The sequence below is a fragment of the Lepidochelys olivacea genome (genome assembly GCF_965140295.1).
Source record: "Lepidochelys olivacea isolate rLepOli2 genome assembly, chromosome: 3".
In the NCBI taxonomy this organism is placed as follows: domain Eukaryota; kingdom Metazoa; phylum Chordata; order Testudines; family Cheloniidae; genus Lepidochelys; species Lepidochelys olivacea.
This window is the reverse complement of record NC_140413.1, coordinates 211,072,100-211,093,252: the sequence shown is the minus strand read 5'-3', so window position 1 is coordinate 211,093,252 and position 21,153 is coordinate 211,072,100. Positions and strand designations below refer to the sequence as shown.

Below are 21,153 nucleotides of genomic sequence, written 5' to 3'. Positions count from 1 at the left end.
GGGAACTGCTGACGCCTCTGCAGTAGAGGGCACAGACACCTACAGCGCAATCGACGTGCAGTACATCTAGAAGAACAACAGTTATGGACAGGTAGGGAACCATTTGTTCAGTGGAAATGCAAAAGTTCCTGTATAGGGCATTTAAGATGTCGTCTCTGTTGCTCTGTGCCCAACTCTCTCTTAACTGTTGGGGCATTCATAGTCAGCGGTGACTATCACATTGGGAAACCAGGCTTCCGGAGCCAAAGAGCGAGCTTTACTCTGTAGGACTGTTCATGATATTTTATCAGCAGGTCAGATCATAGAATCATAGAATATCAGGGTTGGAAGGGACCCCAGAAGGTCATCTAGTCCAACCCCCTGCTCAAAGCAGGACCAATTCCCAGTTAAATCATCCCAGCCAGGGCTTTGTCAAGCCTGACCTTAAAAACCTCTAAGGAAGGAGATTCTACCACCGGGGGGGTTCCTGTTTGCTTTAACAGGAGAGCACTGTGCGCGGGAGGCCTGCTCCCTTTGAAGTCAGTGCAGAGACGCCCTTTGGGAGTGTCCGCGCTGCAGAGCGAACGTGTGACTGCAGTATGGTGCAAGCTCACGATGCCGGCTTTAATCCAGCTACCACGTGCACCAGTAGCAGCGAGGATGTGGTGGCGTGGGCTAGCAACCAGCGTGCAAGCCCTCCAGGGGCCTGGATCCATGCTCAGGTAGCCAGCCTGGGCTGATGCCTATGCTAGCTAGGCTGAAGCTCCCACAAGTATGCCTACCTGTGCTACAATCACACCTTCGCCGGGAGCATAGTCAAACACCTTGGTTTTAACGGGCTGTGCCTCAGACCTGAGAGGAGTGTGACCTGGTTTTGGAAAGTGGCAGAGTGGATTTGTCACTGTCGGTCTCTTGTTTTCTTTTCTAGGGAATTCCTGGGAAAATCTGAACATGCACATCATCACTGAAGACGGGCTGCTTGGTAGCATTAAGGTGGTTCTTTTTGTTTTTTCTTTCGGTAAGTGTGCCATTCTTTAGCGCTTGGCACTGGCTAAGCCAGGAATTCCTTAGTTTGTCCTGATGCATACCCTTGGAAATCCAAACTCCCACATCAGTGTCTAAGACAGTAGGAGAAGAAAGAAATGAAGTTAGCTGGCTTCTGTTTTAACATGGACAGAAAAACAAACCAACCCATGCACCAATACCAGCCCATTCAAAACTTGAGCACAACAAAGACCTACCAATGCAGCATAATAATTAAAAGAACAGACATTCCTAGAAAACATGTTTTGGGACAAATGGTGGTACTTCTACATTTAAAAACAGCGTAACATTTTGGATCACAAATGGACTGTGATTTACCCACAAAATGGTGGCTGTGACCATCTTTAAATATTGCAGTTGTCTTGCTTCAGTTCCAGGGTGTTTCCTTTATAGAATATATATATTTAGTTCATCATTTTCTCTCAATGGTTATAATCAGGAAAGAGCTGGAGATCATGGGGAATATTGATGTTTTATTGAAATCAGTTAACTTTTAATTTGAGGTGTACTGCAAAAGCATAAGGGTACTTGCAAGACAAACACATTTTGAAATAAAAAGGATGTTTTTAAAAAAGTAAGACACAAATATTTAATGTGATGGGGATGTTGTAACACTTTTCCATTCGCCCCCCCCCCGTGTCCTTCTTTCTGAGTATCATTCCCACTCCATACATGCACATCTCTGGAGTATTCCTTTTCCCCCTTCCCATATACCTTTGGTAGGAGTATTGGTACCTTAAGTGACTTCAGCAGATGGGATTGTACTTTAGAGAAAGTTTTTTAATTTTTTTCTGAGATTTCCCCTTCTCTGAATCATATGGGCCTAGAATATGTAGGAATTTATTTAAACAAAAAATGTCTTCCGTTCTTCTTTAAGCATAAAGAGACACAAGCACTTTCTTGGGGATGAGAGGACAGAGATCCGTAAGAAACATGTTTTAGCTCCAGTTGTCAGGCACAAAGGGAGAGGTGAACTTGTCAGTTCCTTAGGCAGAGCAATTCCTGCATAACTAAAAGCAAGCAGCAGTAGATAGTTAGTAATGCAAATAAACTGTGGTTCTGTTTTTTTCTTTATTCCCCACACCCTGATTTCCATGCCTTGGGCAAAGACTCAGCTCTCCTGTTCACACGGAATACACCTGGTTCATCTGTGGCCTCAGTCCGTCTTTCCTCATAGCAACATGTGCTGTCCTGGATGGGTGGCTGGCCATGCTGGGAGGCTGTAGATTCATAGGGCCCCACTCCACTGGGGGAGATGCTCAGTGGAAGCTTCCTCCTTGTACAGCGGGAAGTGATGCGCAAGCTGCTCTGTGGTGGAAAGTTGGGCTGCTGGCTGTGCATCCCTTTATCATACCCCTTAGGGAGGCACATCACAAGTGTCCCCATTCTGTTGTGCCTTCCATTCCCCCCCCTCCTTCCCTGACTGCTTCCACAAAACAATTCCTGGTTCAGGACTCGCACCTCCACCCCCACTAGCATGGCACAGCCGTTTGGGGCATGTGGGTGGGAGAATGTCACGTGCTGGACAATGGGAGCTGTAGCTGGAGAACCCAATAAACTGGGGCTTTTCAGGGTACTCTAGCCTTGTTTGAACTGGTCCTAACAAATCATCCCCTGTAATACTCGGTGTAATAGTTTTAGTTCCTAGTGTTCAGAAGTGAACCTTACAGCCTTGAGGGGTCTGTTCTCTTATGCAGTTGTATAAGGCGTAGTGTAACCAGTTCAGCATGCATCCAAGTTATAGCTACAGGCTCATAATAGTTACAAAGCGGACAGTAGATTGTCTGTCTGCCGTAGTGTGGTTATACTAAGGTTTTGACCCATAACACTTCTGAGCTAACTGTGACACTTAAATTCTATTTTATGCACTTACTGATATTTATTGCACTGACAGGACAGAAACACTATTTGGCTCTTTGCAATTCAGTCTCTACATTCCATCTAATGCTGCTGCTGTCATCTGACTCATGTTAAAGTATAAACTTAAATGAAAATGTTGACTCTCCTCCCATGTGACACAGATTAGATTCCAGAGCATGAACCAGTGCAGTTTATTTCAACATACATTCCAGTTAATTAGGCCAGTAATGTGCATTGATTGAAATGTTTATCTAAAAATGTGTAGCTTTAATAAAACTTCTGATCACTCCACTGTTGACTTATTTGTCTTGTTTTTAACTTGGAAGAAAGGAGAGAGCTCAGCTTGAGGCAGAATTTAATGCCTCCCTTGGAGTTGGCAAACCTCAGATCCATCAGTGAGTTTCCAAGCAAAACCTGCGTACATTGAAGTATCCCTTGGCGTCCCAAACTTGTTCTTTGCTTCTAAAGGTACTCGGTGCTCCTCTGACGACAAGTAATGCTGGAGAGATGATCAGAATGGGCTATGCCATCGGTTCTCCGGGGTGGGGCACCTCACAACACCACCTTTTCATGGGATTGGGGGTCACTGGAACGTTTTTCCTGCTGTATGAACAAACGGGGAGGAGTGCTGGGCTGTGCCAATGAATGTCATAGGGGATAAAAGAGGGGCTGTGATGGGTTATGCAACAACCTGTAAGTATACAAGGCATGTAGTTAATATAAAACCACCTGCAGACTCAGTACTTTCCCACTGAACCTAGTTCCTGTTCTCGACGTGGTTCTAGGCCCTGATAAATGAGTGTATGGTAGGAATTAAAGGGAGGGTGGTAGCTTATCCAGCCAGCAATCTTTGGCCAAAGCTGACAGTGTAGGCATGGAGGCTGGTGGGACCAAAGTAGGCACTGCGGGTCCTGTGTTGGTGAAGGGGTGAGAGCTCTTGGCATTGGCTGCCTGGTGAGGGTGTGAACCTTTGGGCCTGGGGGAGGGGCTCTGTTCTCCACCCCTCCCTTGGACCGATTGTGATCACACTTAATCCTTTGGGTGGATCTGGATCTTTGGTCTCCTGAGTGGCTTTCAGCTCTAGCAGCTTCTATGATGTTTCTTGCCTATTTCTATAGTGCATTATTTTTCATCTCCTAAGAACGCAGTGGGAAGGAGGCCGTCACCCACGCTGAGCCGTTTTCCATATTGCCCCTCAGCCCTGCCTTCTAGGTGCTTTGCTGCAGGGGTGACATGACTTAATTAATACCCTGCTGAATTCCCAGCCTGCTGGGGGTTGTTGAGCTTGTCACTAGTATGTGTTAGCACCAGAGCTTCTTAAACCATGTCATTGGCATATGGGAGATGTGTTGTATAGCCAGAAATCGCTTCCGCAGGGTGGCATCAGGGCTGTCCCTAGAAGTTTTGGTGTCCTACGCAGCCCCCCCTCTGTGGGCAGGGGGCTGGCCCTAGGCCTCTGTGGGGGGACAGGAGCAGGGTTGGGGGCACAAGGGGGAAACTGCCCCCCAGCATGTGCCAGCGGAGTGGGTTGGGGCCAGGTCACTCCACTTCCTGCTGCCCGGTGACTGCAGGGCAGGCCCGACCCTGCACTTATGGGGTGGCGGGACGTGGAGTGACCTGGCCCCAGCCTGCCTCTGCTCTGCTTCTCTGGCTCCCGGCCTTGGGACTTGGGGGGCAGAAGGGAACCACCCTCCAGCACTCATTGGTGGTGTGGCTGGGAGCTGGCAGAGAGGAGCGACCAGGCCCTAACCTGCTCCAATTCCCATCGCCTGGTGAGTGCGAGGGCATACCCGACCCCTGCTGCAGTCCCCCAGGCCATAGCTTGGGGAAGGGGTGAAATGGAGGTAGGGCTGGGGCAGACCAGGGGTGGGAGCTTTGGGGAAGAGGCAGAGCAGGGGCAGTGGCAGCTTTCCTAGCTGGTGCCCCACATTTCCTGGTGCCCTACGTAGCTGGTGTATGGGTAAGGATGGTCCTGGGTGGCGGGGAGGGAAAGCAGAATCAGTGATTACTTAATTTGCTGAGCCCCCAGTCAATTTCTAAGGTTTATATTATTGTGAGGCTATCAGTACTAGAGAGCAAGGATTTGAACACAAACCAGCTGGCCGTTTTGATTGTTTTAATCAGTTTCCAATGCACAAGTGAGGAACACAGATTCACTACACAGATTAATATCCATACTTCATGCCAGCATGTTGAAACAATACACTAAATCTATTTGCATGTCCCATTAGAGGCAGATACGGAAGCAACTGGGATGCTCTAATTTCAAAACCTTCCACGTTCCTGCTCAGTACGAGCTGATCTGCAGTTCAAATATCCCAGTTCGTGGAACACAGACTATGAAATGTGAGTAACACATTGACAATCCAGCAAGTACTCTGCCTAGTACAGATCAACACAAAACACAATGGAAGTAGATCAGCAGCTGCATGCAGATGAAGTATGGTACATTCTTTAGCAGAAGTAGCGTTGTATACTCAAGAAATTTGACAGCATTTAAAAATCCTAGAGCCACAAGGTGAGTGAGATAATGCTACACTGAGCTCTTCAGGTCTTCTCCAGCTCATGAGCCATTAAAAGCCCTTTTTCACCCATCTTGTCTCTCCACGATTCTTGGTCTAACATGGCTGCAACAACACTACAGTGAAAAATTGTTAAGTGGACTTAAGGGTTGGTCTTTTTGATCATTTAAAGAAGGGACTGTACTTGATTTCAATGCACACCAAAAGTGTATCCCCTTCCTCGCTGGGAAGTGACGGGCTTAGTCCCTTTCTTTGCTCATGGGCATAGAGACATGATGTAAGTTAACACATCAATGGTCACAGCAAAGGTGCGCCAGCCCGGACACAGTGACTTAATTTCAGGTGTGCTATTGCAGATGAGCTTTCCCAGCAATTCTGTATTTGGCAGTCAGCTCCTGGGCCCAGAGCCTCACCTGTACTGAGGTTCCTACTGACTGTGCTTTTCCTGGCTCCACTCGTAGGACTAAGGAAATGCACAGGGGGAGGCTTGGCGAGGACAATGCAGTTATCAGAGCTCTGGGTGAGCTGGGCCAAGGGAGACCATGCAGGAACCTGGCTCTTCCAGCAATAGGAGCTTCAAATTCCAGCAATGCATGGGCTGTGATGGAGTCCAGCTGTGGCTGATAACATACATGGAGCCTAATACTCAGGTCCTTCCCTGGGCTGTGGAGGCCCCTTGCTGTAGAGCCCATCCATACTGTTCCAGGCCTTTTCCCCTATTGGACAACAGGGGCAGCCGCTAAGAGCACTGGGGCTGTCATGGTCCCTGGAGCAGGGGGTTGCTGCCTGCCAGGCTGTCCTGACCCTGCCTTATAGCTCTGAGCAGCCTGAAGGGCTTTGGGGGAAGTGACTTGCCTGCTAGCTGATGGTTCCAGCTTTGGGCCTCTTTCCTTGATGGAGGTGGTCTGGTTGGTAGCCAATGCCCCAGGGTGGGTGATGGCTTGTTCTGGGCATAGGTCACAGAGACAGTTGGGCTTGGGTGGGGTAGAAAAGGGGATGCAGCAGTTCTGTGCAGGAACAGGTCAGCGTGGCCAGCAAGGGCCCTTGGCCAGCACCGTAACTGCAGGGCCCTTGGCCAGAGGGAAAGTGACAGTGTCTTTGTCCCTTACTGCGGGGCCAACAACTGCACCAACAACAAAAATGGATCTTGGTTTCAGGCGGGGCTTGGGAAGCCAGGGGAAGTGCTAAGCTGATGGGTTCCTCTTTGCCCTGTGCCTGTGGCCACATGCCTCAGAAGCCATCCAGCCCCACCATGCTATCTCACAAGCACAGCGTTTACAGGCTGGTGCTTGCAAGTATTTCTTCAGAGACCAGTCAGCCCTTCGGCCAGCATGGGCCTTGTAGGCGTTACAAAGTGGAAACAGGAGCGCAATCCAGGCCCAGCCACAAACTGCTTGATGAAAGCTAATACAATCTCACATGCCTTCCTAGCAGCTCTACAGACACCACTTGGAGCAAGATAGTGCCTTAGACCAGGACCTATAACAGCTCCAGGGGGCACCTCCATATTTAATTGCTGTCTGCAAGCTGCTTTTTAATTCAAATGAGGTGCAGTCTTTGGTAAGGAAAGCAGGTGGTTTCAATCTTGGCTGAAGTCCAGTAGCTGCCTCCTTTCAGCATGAAAAACACACCCCACCTGGGGCTGCTAGATGCAGAAACAACCATGAGGTTAGGGCTCAGGTGTTCTCCAAAAGCCCCCTGCTGTGCACACACAGAGCCTGTCAGCTCCTTCTGCAAGTTTCCTACAGGGCAGTTTAAAAATAAATAAATCTCATTTCTTGATCATTAAAATGGGCCTGCTGGCTAGTGGAGTTTAAGCCTCTTTCACCCCATGCAGCAAAACCAGACACTTGGCTAGAGTGGGGTCATTTACCTTTAAATAGGGAAAATGACCTGTGTTGGTTCCACTCCTGCTTCACCTAACCAGTGTCCCAGCACTGACTGTGGCTAGAAGGTGTAAGAACCCAGGTGAGGCTCCTAGCAACGACTGGTGGGGTAGGAGGCGTGGGCAGGTTCAGACCATGCTGGCAGATCATCTGAGCAGGGTGTTCAGTGATCACCCCCTCTATAGAGATTAGAGCAGCCTTTCTACGGAAGGGGAAAACAAGAATTTCACTAAGTGCTTGGCCTAGCATGGGATGTATCTTCAGGAAGCCTAGGCAGCCATTAGCTCACTCAACATGGTACAGGACATGCAAGTTGGTTAAATGAGTAACAGACAGAATGGCCTTAGTTCTAACCAGGTTTCCTGCTGCTCCTTTTGTTTTACCTGTTTTCACACACAAGGCTTTGGCCAACATCTCTCCTCTCTGCTCTTATTAAAAGCACCCGCCTCTTCTCCCTAGCAAATGCCCTATTTTATAGATTCCAGACCCTCAACTGGTGTTAAGTTCATCTGTGCAAACCTAGCTGGAAACCAGAAGCACCTTAAGCCTGGATCAACCAGACACACATTTAGTGCCAAGCTTAATCCCTGGGGATGTTAGGTGGGGGGATCTTCACAGCTGATGGCTCCACACCCCAGATTTCTCTGGCATACTCGGTGATCGTCCTGTCGCTGGAAAACTTCCCTGAGGAAGCGATGTTCTTGATGACCTTCTTAGTCCACTCTCTTGGCTTCTGTAATGAAGATGAAAAGGCAACATGAAACCGCATGGGTCACAGCTTTCAGAGTGTGACTTGGAGCGAGCTGCTTCTGGGCTGTCCCCTCCCAGTCACTCTGCTCCCGGTTGGAACAACAGCCCTGTACAGACTGCCCCGCTCGCTAGCATGGACGGGGTCAGAGTGTGGGGCAGGCAGCTTGTTCACGCTTTGCTTTGTGAAAACACAACCACATTCATTGCTGCTGCAGCAGGGTTCCTTATGCAACAGAACCGAGAGCCGGAAAAGCCGGACAGGTCATCTACTCTGGCGCCCGGCCAGTGCAGGTCTGTTCTCTTGTACATTTATTTACTAGCCTTTTGGCCAACATACTTCTAATATCCAGGGGATGGGGTCTCCACCACTTCCCCTGGAGCAGGACGGTGGCTGAGGACAGCTCTGCACTAGAAACTTTTACCCCTGCTTTTTGCCAGAAGCTGGGAATGGGCGACAGGGGATGGGTCACTGGATGATTCCCTGTTCTGTTCATTCCCTCTGGGGCACCTGGCATTGGCCGCTGTCAGCAGACAGGACACTGGGCTGGATGGACCTTTCGTCTGACGCAGTCTGGCCGTTCTTATGTGCAACAAGTTTCGGTGACACTTCTAAGACGGCAAAAGCCCTAGTGCAGATGTAGTTATATCAGCACCAAAGGGCGTGCGCTGGGCTGGTTATTTCACTTGCTGAGCCAGTGTGAGCTCTACCGCCACAAACTGGCTCTGTACTAGGAGGGGTTGCCAGCAGGGCTACGCCGGTTTAGCTTTGCCAGCAAACCCATGAGTGGAGATGAGGCCTTCGCGTTCACCGTCGGTGTTGCTGACCATCCAGCCGCTTGCTGCAGTGCGTAGTTCTCTTACCCTGTACAATTGGTCAACGTGGCCTTGACACTCCATGTAGGCCTGGTAGTCGGCAAACACTTTAAATCTGAAACCAGAGCAGAGGAGAGTGAGATGCGGAACTCAAGCCTGAGTCAGCTGCTCAGGTCAGTGCGAAGGATCAGGGACGATCAGGAAATGTGCTGCTGGGTTTCTCCAGCATTAGGAACCGACACAGCCCTGAGCTGCTGAAGGAGCCTAAGTGGCTATCGCAGACTGAAGGAAACTGGTGCTGTCTGCTCATAACCCAGTCCGTGCCCTGTTTCTTGGCTCTCATTTCCCCCGTGCATCTGTGAGTGGCAGGGAGATGAATCCATGGTGTTAGCCTGGTACTGGCGCTCCCCGCTCCCCTGCAGAAGCCCCAGGTCCGGGGTGGGGAAGCGGGGTAGAGGGCTGCAGGCCCAGTGGGGCCCCTGGAGCGAGTTACTGCACGTTGGCACCGGGGAGGGATTCCGAGGGCAGCACCGTGCCATGGCTGCAGGGGTGGTGATGCCAGGCAGGGAGGCAGAGATCCTCCGCAGCAGCGGCTCTTGTCTTTAGAGAATCGCTAGGAATCCAGGGCTGCCCCCCTGCTCTCTTCCAGGGTGGGGGGACCAGCCCCCCCCCGCAAGCCACCCCTGCTGGAAGGAAGAGAAGGAAGCTGGCTTGACATTCACGGCGTTTTACCCTCCCCGGGGCAGCAGTACCCCAGGCACAGGAGGGTGGGGCCCTGGCCCAAACGTGGGAAGGAGCCTGGCCCGCAGCCCCAGGGTTACAAGCGCAGGGAAGGCCCCAGTCACTCACTGCGGGCCGGCTGCGTCCGCACGAGGAGAAGGGAACCAGTGGGTGAGACCGACGTGCACTGGGCCGGGCATTACGCCTGCTGTGACAGCTGCACACTAGCCCTGGGTACAAGGGCCAGCCGCTGCCCTGGGCTGGGAGTCCACGGCCAGAGCACGGGTGCAGCGTGAAGTCCAGCCCACTCGGCTCCGTGAATGGGGCCATCATGGGAAGGGGACCGGGGCTTTCACCAAGGGGCAGGTTGGACCTGGTCCGACGTCCTTAACTGGACTCCAGCTTCCATGGCCACCCGACCACATCTCCCCAGGCTGGAGATGGATGGGGAATATTGCACCAGAGGCTCACAGGGGCTTCCATACCGGATTGGAACGAAGGACCAAGTTCACTGGCTCCTACCTGTCGTGGTTCATCAACATATTGACGACATCCCGGAAGCAGCCAGGGTCTCTAGGCGAGAAGAAGCCGCTGCTGAGCTGGTCGATGGCTTGTCTCAGCTCCGGAATGCGCTCGTAGTATTCCCTAGCATTGTACCTACGCAGGAGAGACGTGCATGCTGCAGCCGGCTCCGTACGGCTTGGGCACACCCAGCAATAGGAGCCACGTTCTCGTGGCAGTGAAAGGTTAGCGCCTTCCCCCGGCAACAGCTTTCAGGGGAGTACCAGTGTTTGCACCCAGCGCCGCGGGTCGCCGACTGCCCTCGGCTTGCCAAGGCAGCGAAGTGACCGAGGAGCCGAGGCCCCATTTCCAAAAGGGGCTTTTCGACCAGGGCTCTGCTAGCAGCTTGCTGGGATAGCGGCAGTAAGCAGGGATTTTTTTAATCCTATTTTGATACCAGAAAAAGACTTGTCCTTTTGCCAGGCTGGCTTATTTTGTTTGGGGGACCTGGGCTGAACTGTACCAGCCCAAGGCCCCAGTCGCTGGTCCGAGCTGCGTCGGCACAAGCTGTGTGCACAGGAGGGGGGTTTGGCTGCACAGCGCTACCAGCAAGCACCTGCTAGTGCAGGCCAAGCCTGAAGGATTTAGGAGCCGAAGGACCGTTTTTCAGTGGTACTTCAGCACTTAGAGAGGCTCTCAGTGTGGCTTTTAAAAGTGCCTGAGCATCTAACCCCCCTTGGTTTCAGTGGGAGTTGGGTGTGTCAAAAGTCCTACTAGGTACCATCTTTAGGTGCCTAAATCCCTTTGGCACATCTGGCCCAAAGTGCTGAGGTCGCGTCTGACCAGGGGATGCAGGTGCTCTTTGGAGTGTCACCATGTGTCCACACTGGCCTTTTCCTCAATGCCCTGCGCTGATGATTCACTGGGGCGGGCTCCTCCACGGCGTGCTGATGCCACCAGGCTGCGAGCCCTCGGCCCTATCCTCGAGTTCAGCTGGAGCAGGGTTTAGAGGCGGGGACCTGTCTCCGTTCATGCGTCCAGGCTTCCTCCCACTGGCGGGGTTGCAAGGGTGGGAGTTTAAGAGCTACTTAAGCAGACCTGGTCTCTCTGCCATTCCAGCCCCTCTGCGGCGGGGCAGGACACGGGACCAATGTTCCCTCTAATTTTTGACAGGCCATGTGCGCTAAAAATGTCTTCTGTGCGCATTTTTGTGCGCGCGGGGTTTAGGATCTGCGTGCACAGCTTAGAAGGAACAGTGCACGGGACGCGGTGCTGGCCCGGACCTGCTGGATTCCGTGACGCAAGGGGACTGCGTGTGGAGCTGGGTGGGGGGTTGGTTTGATTTTTTTTAACACATCAGAGGTGAAAACTGATGCTACAGCCCCGATCCGCTGCAGCCACGTACCCCAGCGGCCACTGCTGCTTCCCAGGAGCGGGGCTCATTCCCCAGCGCTACGCAGGGGTGGGGGACGTCTCACCCAGCAACCTCTGCTAGTTGCTGCTTGGCATGGCTTGGCATGGCTACCCAATGCAGCAGACGCATGACGGTCAGTGCCCTAGACCAGGCCCTAGTGCCCCTCCCACCCGTGCCAGGGCCATGAGCAACGCTCCACGAGTCCCTGGCTCTGAATCCAACCAGAGCGACCTGCTCCTGGCAGCTATTCCTGCTCCACTCCCGTAACGCTGACTCGGACCCAGACCCGTCTCCTTCCCGCACGCGGCTGCACCTATCTCGCCCTCTCCCCTTTCCACACAACAGCTCGCGTCCTTCCCCCAGCTCCCACTCCGGCCCACGGCCAGCTTGCCCTGGAACGCCTGGGGCAATGGGGGAAGGGGGGGCGGGGGGGCTAAGGACGTTCTGGCAGGGGGCAGCCTGGGATGCACTGGGCAAACACTTTAAATCTGAAACCAGAGCAGGGGTTTGCTGTTCTTATTGCTGTTCTACAAACCCTCGCTTGTCTAATGCCTCCACGTCCTCCACCCGCATGCCGAAGATGAACAGATTCTCCTCGCCGGCTTCCTCCGCCATCTCCACGTTGGCCCCGTCCATGGTCCCGATGGTGAGGGCCCCGTTCAGCATGAACTTCATGTTCCCCGTGCCTGAGGCCTCGGTGCCAGCCGTGGAGATCTGCTGGGACAGATCGGCCGCGGGAATCACTGCGGGTGGGGGGGAAGGAGGCAGTTAACAGGCCGCTGTTCTTTACCCCTTGTCCCAGCTCTTACAGGGGCCAGCCCGCGGGGGCGGGCCGTGGCTGTTGGGGCCAGCTGGCTAACAGCCCTGTGCACCTCTCTGCCCCGCGGAGCCAGCCAGGGACAGGCCCCTCCCTCCAGTACAGGGATTGAACAGCAGTGTGGGGCCAGCACCATGGCTCCTACGCACCCCTGCCCTGCTGCTGGCTCGCAGCTCCTGGGGCCTGCCCAGTCCCCAGCGGCTCCGCTGGCCCCGTGGGCGGATACAACGCAGGGTGCTCAAGCTCAGGGCACCAGCTAGGTGCAGAGCCGGCCAGGACCTGGGGGAGAGGGGCACAAAGTCACCTCTGCAGCCCAGACCCAAAGCTCCACAGCCGAGGGGCTGGGCCGACATCTGCAGTCAGGCTCTCCCAGGCACTCGGCACACACCCCCATCCTCACCCCGCTCCCAGGAGCCACTATCACCAGCCAGGAGCACTGCACCCCTCGCCGGAGCGCCACTGACAACCCCTTCCTGGAGCAAGTCTCTTCCCAACCGGCACCAGGAAACCAGGATCCAGCCCGGTCCTTCCCCACAGGAGCCTGGGGTGAAGTGCAAGTGGAAAATCACGTGGCTGGTGATGGCTGGGGAGGTGAATCCACGGCTGGGCACCCGAGGACAGGCAGCCGGCTGTGTCAGAACAGGAGACCCCAGAGCAGCGCTATACATGGGCGCGTGTTCCTGGTTCAGGGCTGCCTGAGCCGGGACATTCAAACGCAGGGAGAGTTTCCATGACAACACACAGCCAGAGCTCCAGGCCCCTTTGAACGCATCAGGTCTCCGACACACGTCTCTGGTTCGCCCAGGATGGGGAGCACTCAAATATCACCCTCGGGGCTGTTCTCAGCTGGATCTCACTCCTCGCGTTTACGTGAGCGGACACATCGGAGCAGGAAGAGCGAAGAGCTACAGGGGCTGCATCCTCGTGGCGAGGTCTCTTCTGCCCGTGCAGCTTCTCTGGTACTTACGGCTGGAGCACCCCACGCTTTGCAATCCCACAGCAGGGAATGCTGGGAAAGCTCCAAAGGGAGGTTTCAATGGAGACCCACAACCTGTGCCCTGCTCTGGCCAGATCCACCCAGCCCCACAGTCTGCTCCCGCATTTCCCTTGCTGCGTTTGCTATTGCCAAATACACAGAGTTCCCTTATCCCCATTTCTCAGTCTGACCCTTAATCCCAGCACTGCCCCTAGTGAAAGCGGTTCCTGGTTTCCCTTACGAACGGCCCGGACACCACCAACTCACAGCATCCACGCAGTCCACGCCCTTTGCTGTCTTACCTTTCTCAGCGAAGGACACCCTGTAGTTCTCCAAGAAGATGACTTTCAGTCGATCTCCTATATAGGGATCGTTATTGACGATGTCCCCGATGGACGTGATCAGTTTGATAATCATTTTGGCCATGTGGTAGCCGGGAGCTGCCTGCAGAGGGGGACAGAGACACAGAAAAAGTTAAATAAAGAAATACACAGTAATGCGAAAAGAAGGGACTCCCAGGGGGACTGGACCAGTGTGTACAGTGGGGGGTGCTGAGAGCCACTGAACCAAACTGTAAGCCCTGGATAGGATGGAAACCGCTGCAAGCCAGGGCGTGTGGCAGCCCCCCAGACTGCTAGTTCCAGTCCAAGTGGAGGTTGCCAAGATGAACAGCCTAGGCCAGGGGTTCCTGAGATGGTAGGCGTGAGCTTGAGCTGTTCTCTTCAAACGGTCTTTCAACAGGGTGGTGCAAGACCAAGAGAGTTTGGGAGCCCGGGTCGTATGCTATTCCTAGGGGCAGGGCAGTGAAAATTCTTACTTTGGTTCAAGAGGCCGGGGCCCTGCGGGCTTACACGGGGCACAAGGCTTACAAATGGTTTTAAACCGATGTGCTGAGGCCTGCGTACTCCGCGAGAAGCGGGCACCGCAAGCGGCCGCTGCAGAGGAGCTGCGATCGCTCCCGCCGAAGAGAAGGCGACTACGGAACGGCAGCCGGCTCCAGGAGCGGGGCTGAGCAGAGGCAGAAGAAAGGCGCTTTCAAACCAAGCATCCGCTCTGGCGCCGGAACACAGGGTGCACGGGACTGCAGCAAGACGATCCGGCCGCGCTGGAGTGAAGAGCCAAAGCCCACCGGAGTCCTGCAAAGACCCCCACTGGTGGCCACAGCCTGTGATTCTTCGTCCCCAGGCCAAACCCTTCCCCAGGTGGTTTGAGTCTCTCAGCCACTGGGCTCCCTCGGCCAGGCCTCTGCCTCCACCTTCGTGCTCTCCCTCGGTGTCTGTGCAGTGGAGAACGGGGTGGGGGGGGGCTCCGGTCTTTACAGACCGGAAGCCATAAGGTCAGTAATACACGCGCTCTCCAGCAGAAGGCAGAGGTATGCACCCAGTTCAGCGTATTAAACGGTGCTCAAAAGGAAGAGTTAATGGAACGTCTCACCTTTCCTCCAATCATGACAGTCCTTGGCACGAAGGACTTTGATGGGTCTTTTCTCATGCCTGAAAGATTCAGAGGATAAAATTAGAGTAATGCAGGGTGACGGTGCAGAGTAACAAAGAGATGATGCTATTTGGCTGCAGTAGCGGTTGGAGGCACCGGTCACGAACAGGACCCCGTCGCGCCAGGTGCTGTACAAATACAGAACATGTGGTCACTGCCTTAAGGACTTTATACTCTAAGTAAACATAACTATAGACACCAGATCTGCATCTGCTTCTGTGCTAAACCTTCCAGTCATGGCCACCTCAGAGCACCATCAGCATTTCCGTGAAGACACAAGAATTGACATTGACCATCCGTTCCCGGAGCAGAAATTGGGCTCTGGTATTTCTGGAACACAGCGTGACCATGGGGTTATACAGCCCACGTTAACCAACAGTAACTGGGGTCTTTGGAAGTTAGGAAACCCATTTGCACTGAAAATACATATTTAGGAACCAAACATTGCTTGGGAAAGGACCAACAACAAGGCCAGAGGGGCAGAACTTTGTGAGACAAACCCAGTCGTCCCCCCCCCACTGCCCTGGACTGGCGCCTGGGGGCACAGCCCTCCTTCCTGCACCCAAAGGGCCCTCGGGTCCCAGTGAGCCACACAGCTGCGTGGAGAGGTGGGAGTGAGAACCCAGCTCACGGTTGTAGAGGGTGATGATGTGCAGGCAGTTGAGGAGCTGCCTCTTGTACTCGTGAATCCTCTTCACGTGCACGTCAAACATGGAGGACGGGTTGATTTTCACCTTGTACTTCTCCTCCAAGTAGGCAGAGAACTTGAGCTTGTTCTCCTGGGAAAGAAAGTGGGGAGACAGCTGAGTACCTGTCTGACAGCTCGTCTGTCACCGTGCAGCTGGCTGGAAAACAAGAGCTCCTCTGGCAGATTCTCTCTCTGGCCAGTGAATATTTACCAAGTCCCTGCTCTGTCTGATTCACAGCAGAGCCTCGAACCTGGGTTTTCCTAGGTGAGAGCCTCACCATTGGGCTGCTGGCAATGCTGGGGTGGGTTTCTCTCTCTCTCTCTCTGTCACAGTTCCTTCCTGGATCTGTGGGTCGTTCTCAACAAAAGTTCCACTGAAACGGACACACTTCCAGGAACAGTTTTGGTTTTCATGAATCGCCATTTTCTGACAAAAAACATTCTGCTGAAAAATTCCTGACCAGCTCCAGTCACGAGTGCTCAGCGCCGTGGGTGGGGAGTGAGTGGTGAACTTCCACCCACCCAGGGATTTGTAGGATGGGCGTCTTCTACCTGCACACCAGACACCTGCCTCCAAAGCTAATGCCACGGATTGCTCGACAAAGGTGCAAATACACGCTGTGTGCACGTGTTTGGAAATGCACGAGGAAATCCCTCTTCTTCACAGCTTGAAGCACTTCCGGGAACCTCTGGGATGGGCGGATGGCTGCCTGAAGCAAGGACTGCGCAGGGAGGTAGATTGGGAACTGCTAAGGCAGTGCAAGAACAAGAGGACAGTCACTGAAATAGAAAGATCCCAAATTTCAAACTGATCACTGGAAATACCTCTTCGCACAGCGTACAATTAGCGTGTGGAATTCACTGCCACAAGGTATCATGGACACCCTGAGCTTAGCAGTATTAAAAAGGGATAATTTATACAGATAACAAGAGTCACACGAGTAAGGGTCAAAAAACCAAGAGTTTTGGAAGGGCTATAAACCTTCATGCTCCAGGGCACAAACCACCACCCAGCTGACTGGGGTCAGGAGGAAACTTTCCCTGGGGTCACATTATCCCATAACTGCTGGGCTTTCTTGCTCCTTCCTCCGGAGAAGCTGGGAAAGGCCACTGTCAAAGACAGGATGGTGGGCGAGATGGCCTGCTCCAGTCTGGCAGTTCCCAAGTTCCTGCCCAGCCAGCTGTGGAAAGGTGGGGCCAGATGGAAGATGGAATGAGGATAAGAAAAGAAGAAAACAAGAGCACGAGAAAGACAGGGGCAGGGGGAGGGAGTAAGAAGATAGAAATGGGAGGAGCATTTCACTACCAATGGGGCACAGCCAGACATCTAGAAATGGGGACAAATCCAAAGCGGCCTGTTGCCTCCAGCATGAATCTCTTTGGTGCTGCAGCTCTCTCGGGTCCTCTCTCTGGTCCTCTCAGTCAGGTCTCTTACATTAGAGCTGGTCAGGAATCTTCCATCGATGTTTTTTGCTGGAAAAGGTGGTTGCAGCAAAACTAACGTTTCCCGTTAGAAAATGTTGATTGTGCCAAAATGTCTCGATTTTCCGTTTGGAAAATCAAATTAAAACATTTCCTGCTGGTTCAGCATTAATTTGTGTCCGCGTGAGCCATCGTGGTTCAGGTACATCAAACCCCATTTCCCCTATGGGTTAGGCTCCTTGGCCAGACTACATCTCCCATGATGCACCAAGATACCCATTCTGACTGAGCTGCCACATTGCATCATGGGAGTACCATGAACACCATGCATCATGGGAGATGTAGTGGCCGTGGAGCCCAGCCCATAGGATGAATGGGCATGAGGTACCCAAACTACAGCTCTCAGGAGGCGATGAAGCAGCTTGGGCAGGTACAGGGTAATGCTGTGCTGCCCTGAATCAAAGTGTTTCAAAGTTTCCCCATCAAAATTTTTCAGAACTTCTCATTCTGGAATGAGTTTTGGTATTTCAACTTTTCAACCTGAGTCAGACAAAAAATGGACAATCCTGCACGGTCAGGGGAATGGGCAAGACCAACTAATAGGTATTTTCCATCTCGAGATTCTATGGGCCCAATTCTCTGCCAGGTAAAACACCACGGATGTCAACAGAGTGCACCCATTTGCCCCAGCAGAATTTTCAGCCTGAGAACTAGGCTGTGAACTAGTTGCCCCGATGTCCACGTTACCTGTTTGACTTTGGCCACATCCCTGATAAACACCTCGTCAGTGACAAAATCCAGTAACTTCTTCAGCTGGCTCAGATCGGTTACAAAATCTTCTCCGATTTTCTGAGGAAATAAAACCAGAGATGAATGTCCTTTGCTAGATGTCTGACTTGCTGCAGAATTTCACTTCCCTGCTAGAAGTGCCTCAGTCCTGACTGGGAAAGAAAAAAGAAAAGAAAAAAGCCAGGCGTGGCAAAAATATGACAGCAATTATTGTGGCTGGGTTATTACTATGCATTGTTTTAGAGTTCAAATGTACTGGGAATAAATGATTGGTACAAAAACATTTCAGTCTATCACACAATTCCACAGCATTCCCATACAGCTAAGCAAAGAACGGCCGTATGTGCCGGGAATTACTTCCAGCTGGAATATCTGATGGACAGAGTACTTGCAGTGTATTATCAGCCACTAGATGTCTTAGTGTGCTGTATGGAGTTCTTAGCAAGGTGTGGTCCTGGTAAACAAAGGAGACGAAGCTGGAACTCAAGCTGTGTGAGAGCCGGTTTGTGAGAGTAGCTGTACATATTTTCTTTAGTGCATGCCCCATTTAAGACAGACTGTCATTCCATATATCATGACATCAAGGGAGGTGATGCTGTTCCGACAATCTACCCTCAGCCCATGGGAAGATGGAGCCAAAGGTGTGCAGTTCTTTGATTAACTCCTGATGGCTGATTTTAAAGCTCAACCATCAATGCATGTGTGTGTCAGAGGCTCAAGAAGAGAGACAGCTGCCCCTCTAGACTTGCCTGGAGCTACGTGGATTGACACCTGCTGAAGATCTGGCCCCCTGTTTGTTTACATTGCTCTGAAGACTATTTTGTGGCCAAACACTAGGATTAAGTAGCTCCCGTTCGAGTGGCTCACCTCAGCAATTACACTTGCTAGTCCTGGGTTGCACAGCAGGAGCCAACGCCTCGGAGTGATGCCGTTCGTCTTGTTCTGGAACTTCTCTGGTTCCATCTCATAGAAATCTTTGAATCTGAAATGCATGGGCAGTAGGGGAGACACTGAACAGGTCCATTCCCAGCAGAGTTTTATCAAACTGTAACCTCGGATGCTCCTGACTCTATTTACAACTCCAGCTAAAATCTTTCTGCTGACATCAGTTGGACCTGTACTAGGCCCTTACCTGTGCTCCAAGCTGCTGAAACTGCGATTCCACACCTAGGCTCTGAATCTACCCAAAGTCTGCTTCTCTCTCTTGCAGAAGGCCCTGATCTACGGTCCCCTCCATCACCATGATGTAAGTGCATGCGTCCTTCCTTTTTAGGAGCAAGTGGTGGGAAAGGGGGAATTACAGCAGGGTTTGCAAGGGTGTACTTAGATTTTCAGAAAGCCTTTGACAAGGTCCCTCACCAAAGGCTCTTAAGCAAAGTAAGCTGTCATGGGATAAGAGGGAAGGTCCTCTCATGGATCAGTAACTGGTTAAAAGATAGGATACAAAGGGTGGGAATAAATGGTCAGTTTTCAGAATGGAGAGAGGTAAATAGTGGTGTCCCCAGGGGTCTGTTCTGGGACCAGTCCTATTCAACATATTCATAAATTTTCTGGAAAAAGGGGTAAACAGCGAGGTGGCAAAATTTGCAGATGTTACAAAACTACTCAAGATAGTTAAGTCACAGGCAGACTGCGAAGAGCTGCAAAAGGCTCTCTCAAAACTGGGTGACTGGGCAACAAAATGGAGGATGAAATTCAATGTTGATAAATGCAAAGTAATGCACATTGGAAAACATCATCTCAACTATACATATAAAATGATGGGGGCTAAATTAGCTGTTACCTCTCAAAAACAAAAAGATCTTGGGAGTCATTGTGGATAGTTCTCTGAAAACATCCACTCAGTGTGCAGCAGCAGTCAAAAAAGTGAACAGAATCCTGGGAATCATTAAGAAAAAGGATAGACAAGACAGAAAATATCATATTGCCTCTCTATAAATCCATGGTACACCCACAGCTTGAATACTGCGTGCAGATGTGGTCGTCCCATCTTTAAAAAGATATATTGAATTGGAAAAGGTACAGATAAGGGCAACAAAAACCATTAGGGGTATGGAACAGGAGAGATTAATAAGATGGGGACTTTTCAGCTTGGAAAAGAGACGACAAAGGGGGGATATGATTGAGGTCTATAAAATCATGACTGGTGTGGAGAAAGTAAATAAGGAAGGGTTATTTACTCCTTCTCACAACACAAGAACTAGGGGTCACCAAATGAAATTAAGAGGCAGCAGGTTTAAAACAAACAAAAGAAAGTATTTTTTCATACAACATACAATCAACCTGTGGAACTCCTTGCCAGAGGATGTTGTGAAGGCCAAGACTATAACAGGGTTCAAAAAAGGATTAGATAAGTTTATGGAGGATAGATCCATCAATGGCTGTTAGCTAGGATGGACAGGAATGGTGTCTCTAACCTCTGTTTGCTAGGAATGGATCACTTGATGATTACCTGGTCATTCCCTCTGGGGCACCTGGCATTGGCCACTGTCAGAAGACAGGATACTGGGCTAGAAGGACCTTTGGTCTGACCCAGTGTGGCTGTTCTTATGTAACAGAAAGCTTTGTATGGCCTGCAGAGTCGAGTACTGGTGGTGTGAGGAGGAAAGAACCCAGCTTGACTCTCAGCTTCCAGGCTAAGTTTACAGGGCTGGGCGGTGAGGAAAAGCAGCCTGCTCTGAATGGGAGGCTGCTCTGTGGGTGAGTCACTCACACGGAATTCTTCACGATTTCGGAGTGAATCCTGGCCACCCCATTGACGGCGTGGGAGCCGATCACGCAGAGGTGGGCCATGTTAATCCTCTTGCAGTCCCCTTCCTCGATCACGGACATCCTACGCAGACGGTCTAGGTCTCCAGGGTAGATGGCGGCCACATGCTGCCAGGACACACACACAGAAATGTCAGCAGCGCAGCCTTAAAATGCAGACACGGGGCTAGACTGTCACTGGGGCTGCACCCAGCCTGGGGGAGTCAAAGCCCTCCTTACGCTGCTGGGGGGAGGCTACTCGGGGTAGCTGCAGCTCTGCCACTCCCCCAGTGCCAGTGAGGAGCAAAGGGGGGGGTGACAAGAGCAATGGGGGGCAGGGAGGTACTGTGCCTTGGAGCAGGAGTGGGTCACAGCGCCCCCAGGGCTGCTCCTGGGCTGGTGCACCCCACACATTCACATTTTTAGCGGGTATTTTCAAAGGCAGACGGGGCACCAAGGACCCAGGGGGGCCTTTACCAGCCACTCCCTTCCTGGTGGTGACAGGGACCAGCCGGGCAGCGCTGGAGGCTGATCGCCGCTATCTATCCACAGCGTCCCGAACCGCCCTGTATGGGGCAGCCACGGCGGGAGACGGCAGAGCCACGGCCCGGCGGGGAGCGGCAGCTCAGAGCGACAGTGATTCTGAGCTGCAAACGCTCGTCCGGGGGCAGCACGCCGAGAGCAGCAGATCCACGTCCCACAGGCCAGGCCTGGGCCGTGGGACCTGGAC

General features: G+C 52.3%; 2 protein-coding genes across 2 annotated transcripts in view; one reads left to right on the top strand and one right to left on the bottom strand.

Moving 5' to 3' along the window:
- The window catches only part of ABHD12 (abhydrolase domain containing 12, lysophospholipase), a 51,101-nt gene extending 47,927 nt beyond the window's left edge, over positions 1-3,174 (top strand). The window contains exon 13 of the mRNA XM_084622933.1: positions 908-3,174. Within this exon, the coding sequence (XP_084479059.1) occupies positions 908-947 (40 nt within the window). The 3' untranslated portion in view covers positions 948-3,174. The remainder of the gene's footprint in view (positions 1-907) is intronic.
- Positions 3,175-4,984: 1,810 nt separating this feature from the next.
- PYGB (glycogen phosphorylase B) overlaps positions 4,985-21,153 on the bottom strand; it is a 43,439-nt gene continuing 27,270 nt past the window's right edge. The window contains exons 11-20 of the mRNA XM_084622525.1: positions 20,389-20,552; positions 18,543-18,657; positions 17,634-17,735; positions 15,408-15,555; positions 14,717-14,775; positions 13,585-13,726; positions 12,025-12,232; positions 10,097-10,231; positions 8,903-8,969; positions 4,985-8,024 (exon numbers count right to left, since the gene is read on the bottom strand). Coding sequence (XP_084478651.1) covers positions 7,872-8,024; positions 8,903-8,969; positions 10,097-10,231; positions 12,025-12,232; positions 13,585-13,726; positions 14,717-14,775; positions 15,408-15,555; positions 17,634-17,735; positions 18,543-18,657; positions 20,389-20,552 — 1,293 coding nt within the window. The 3' untranslated portion in view covers positions 4,985-7,871. The remainder of the gene's footprint in view (positions 8,025-8,902; positions 8,970-10,096; positions 10,232-12,024; positions 12,233-13,584; positions 13,727-14,716; positions 14,776-15,407; positions 15,556-17,633; positions 17,736-18,542; positions 18,658-20,388; positions 20,553-21,153) is intronic.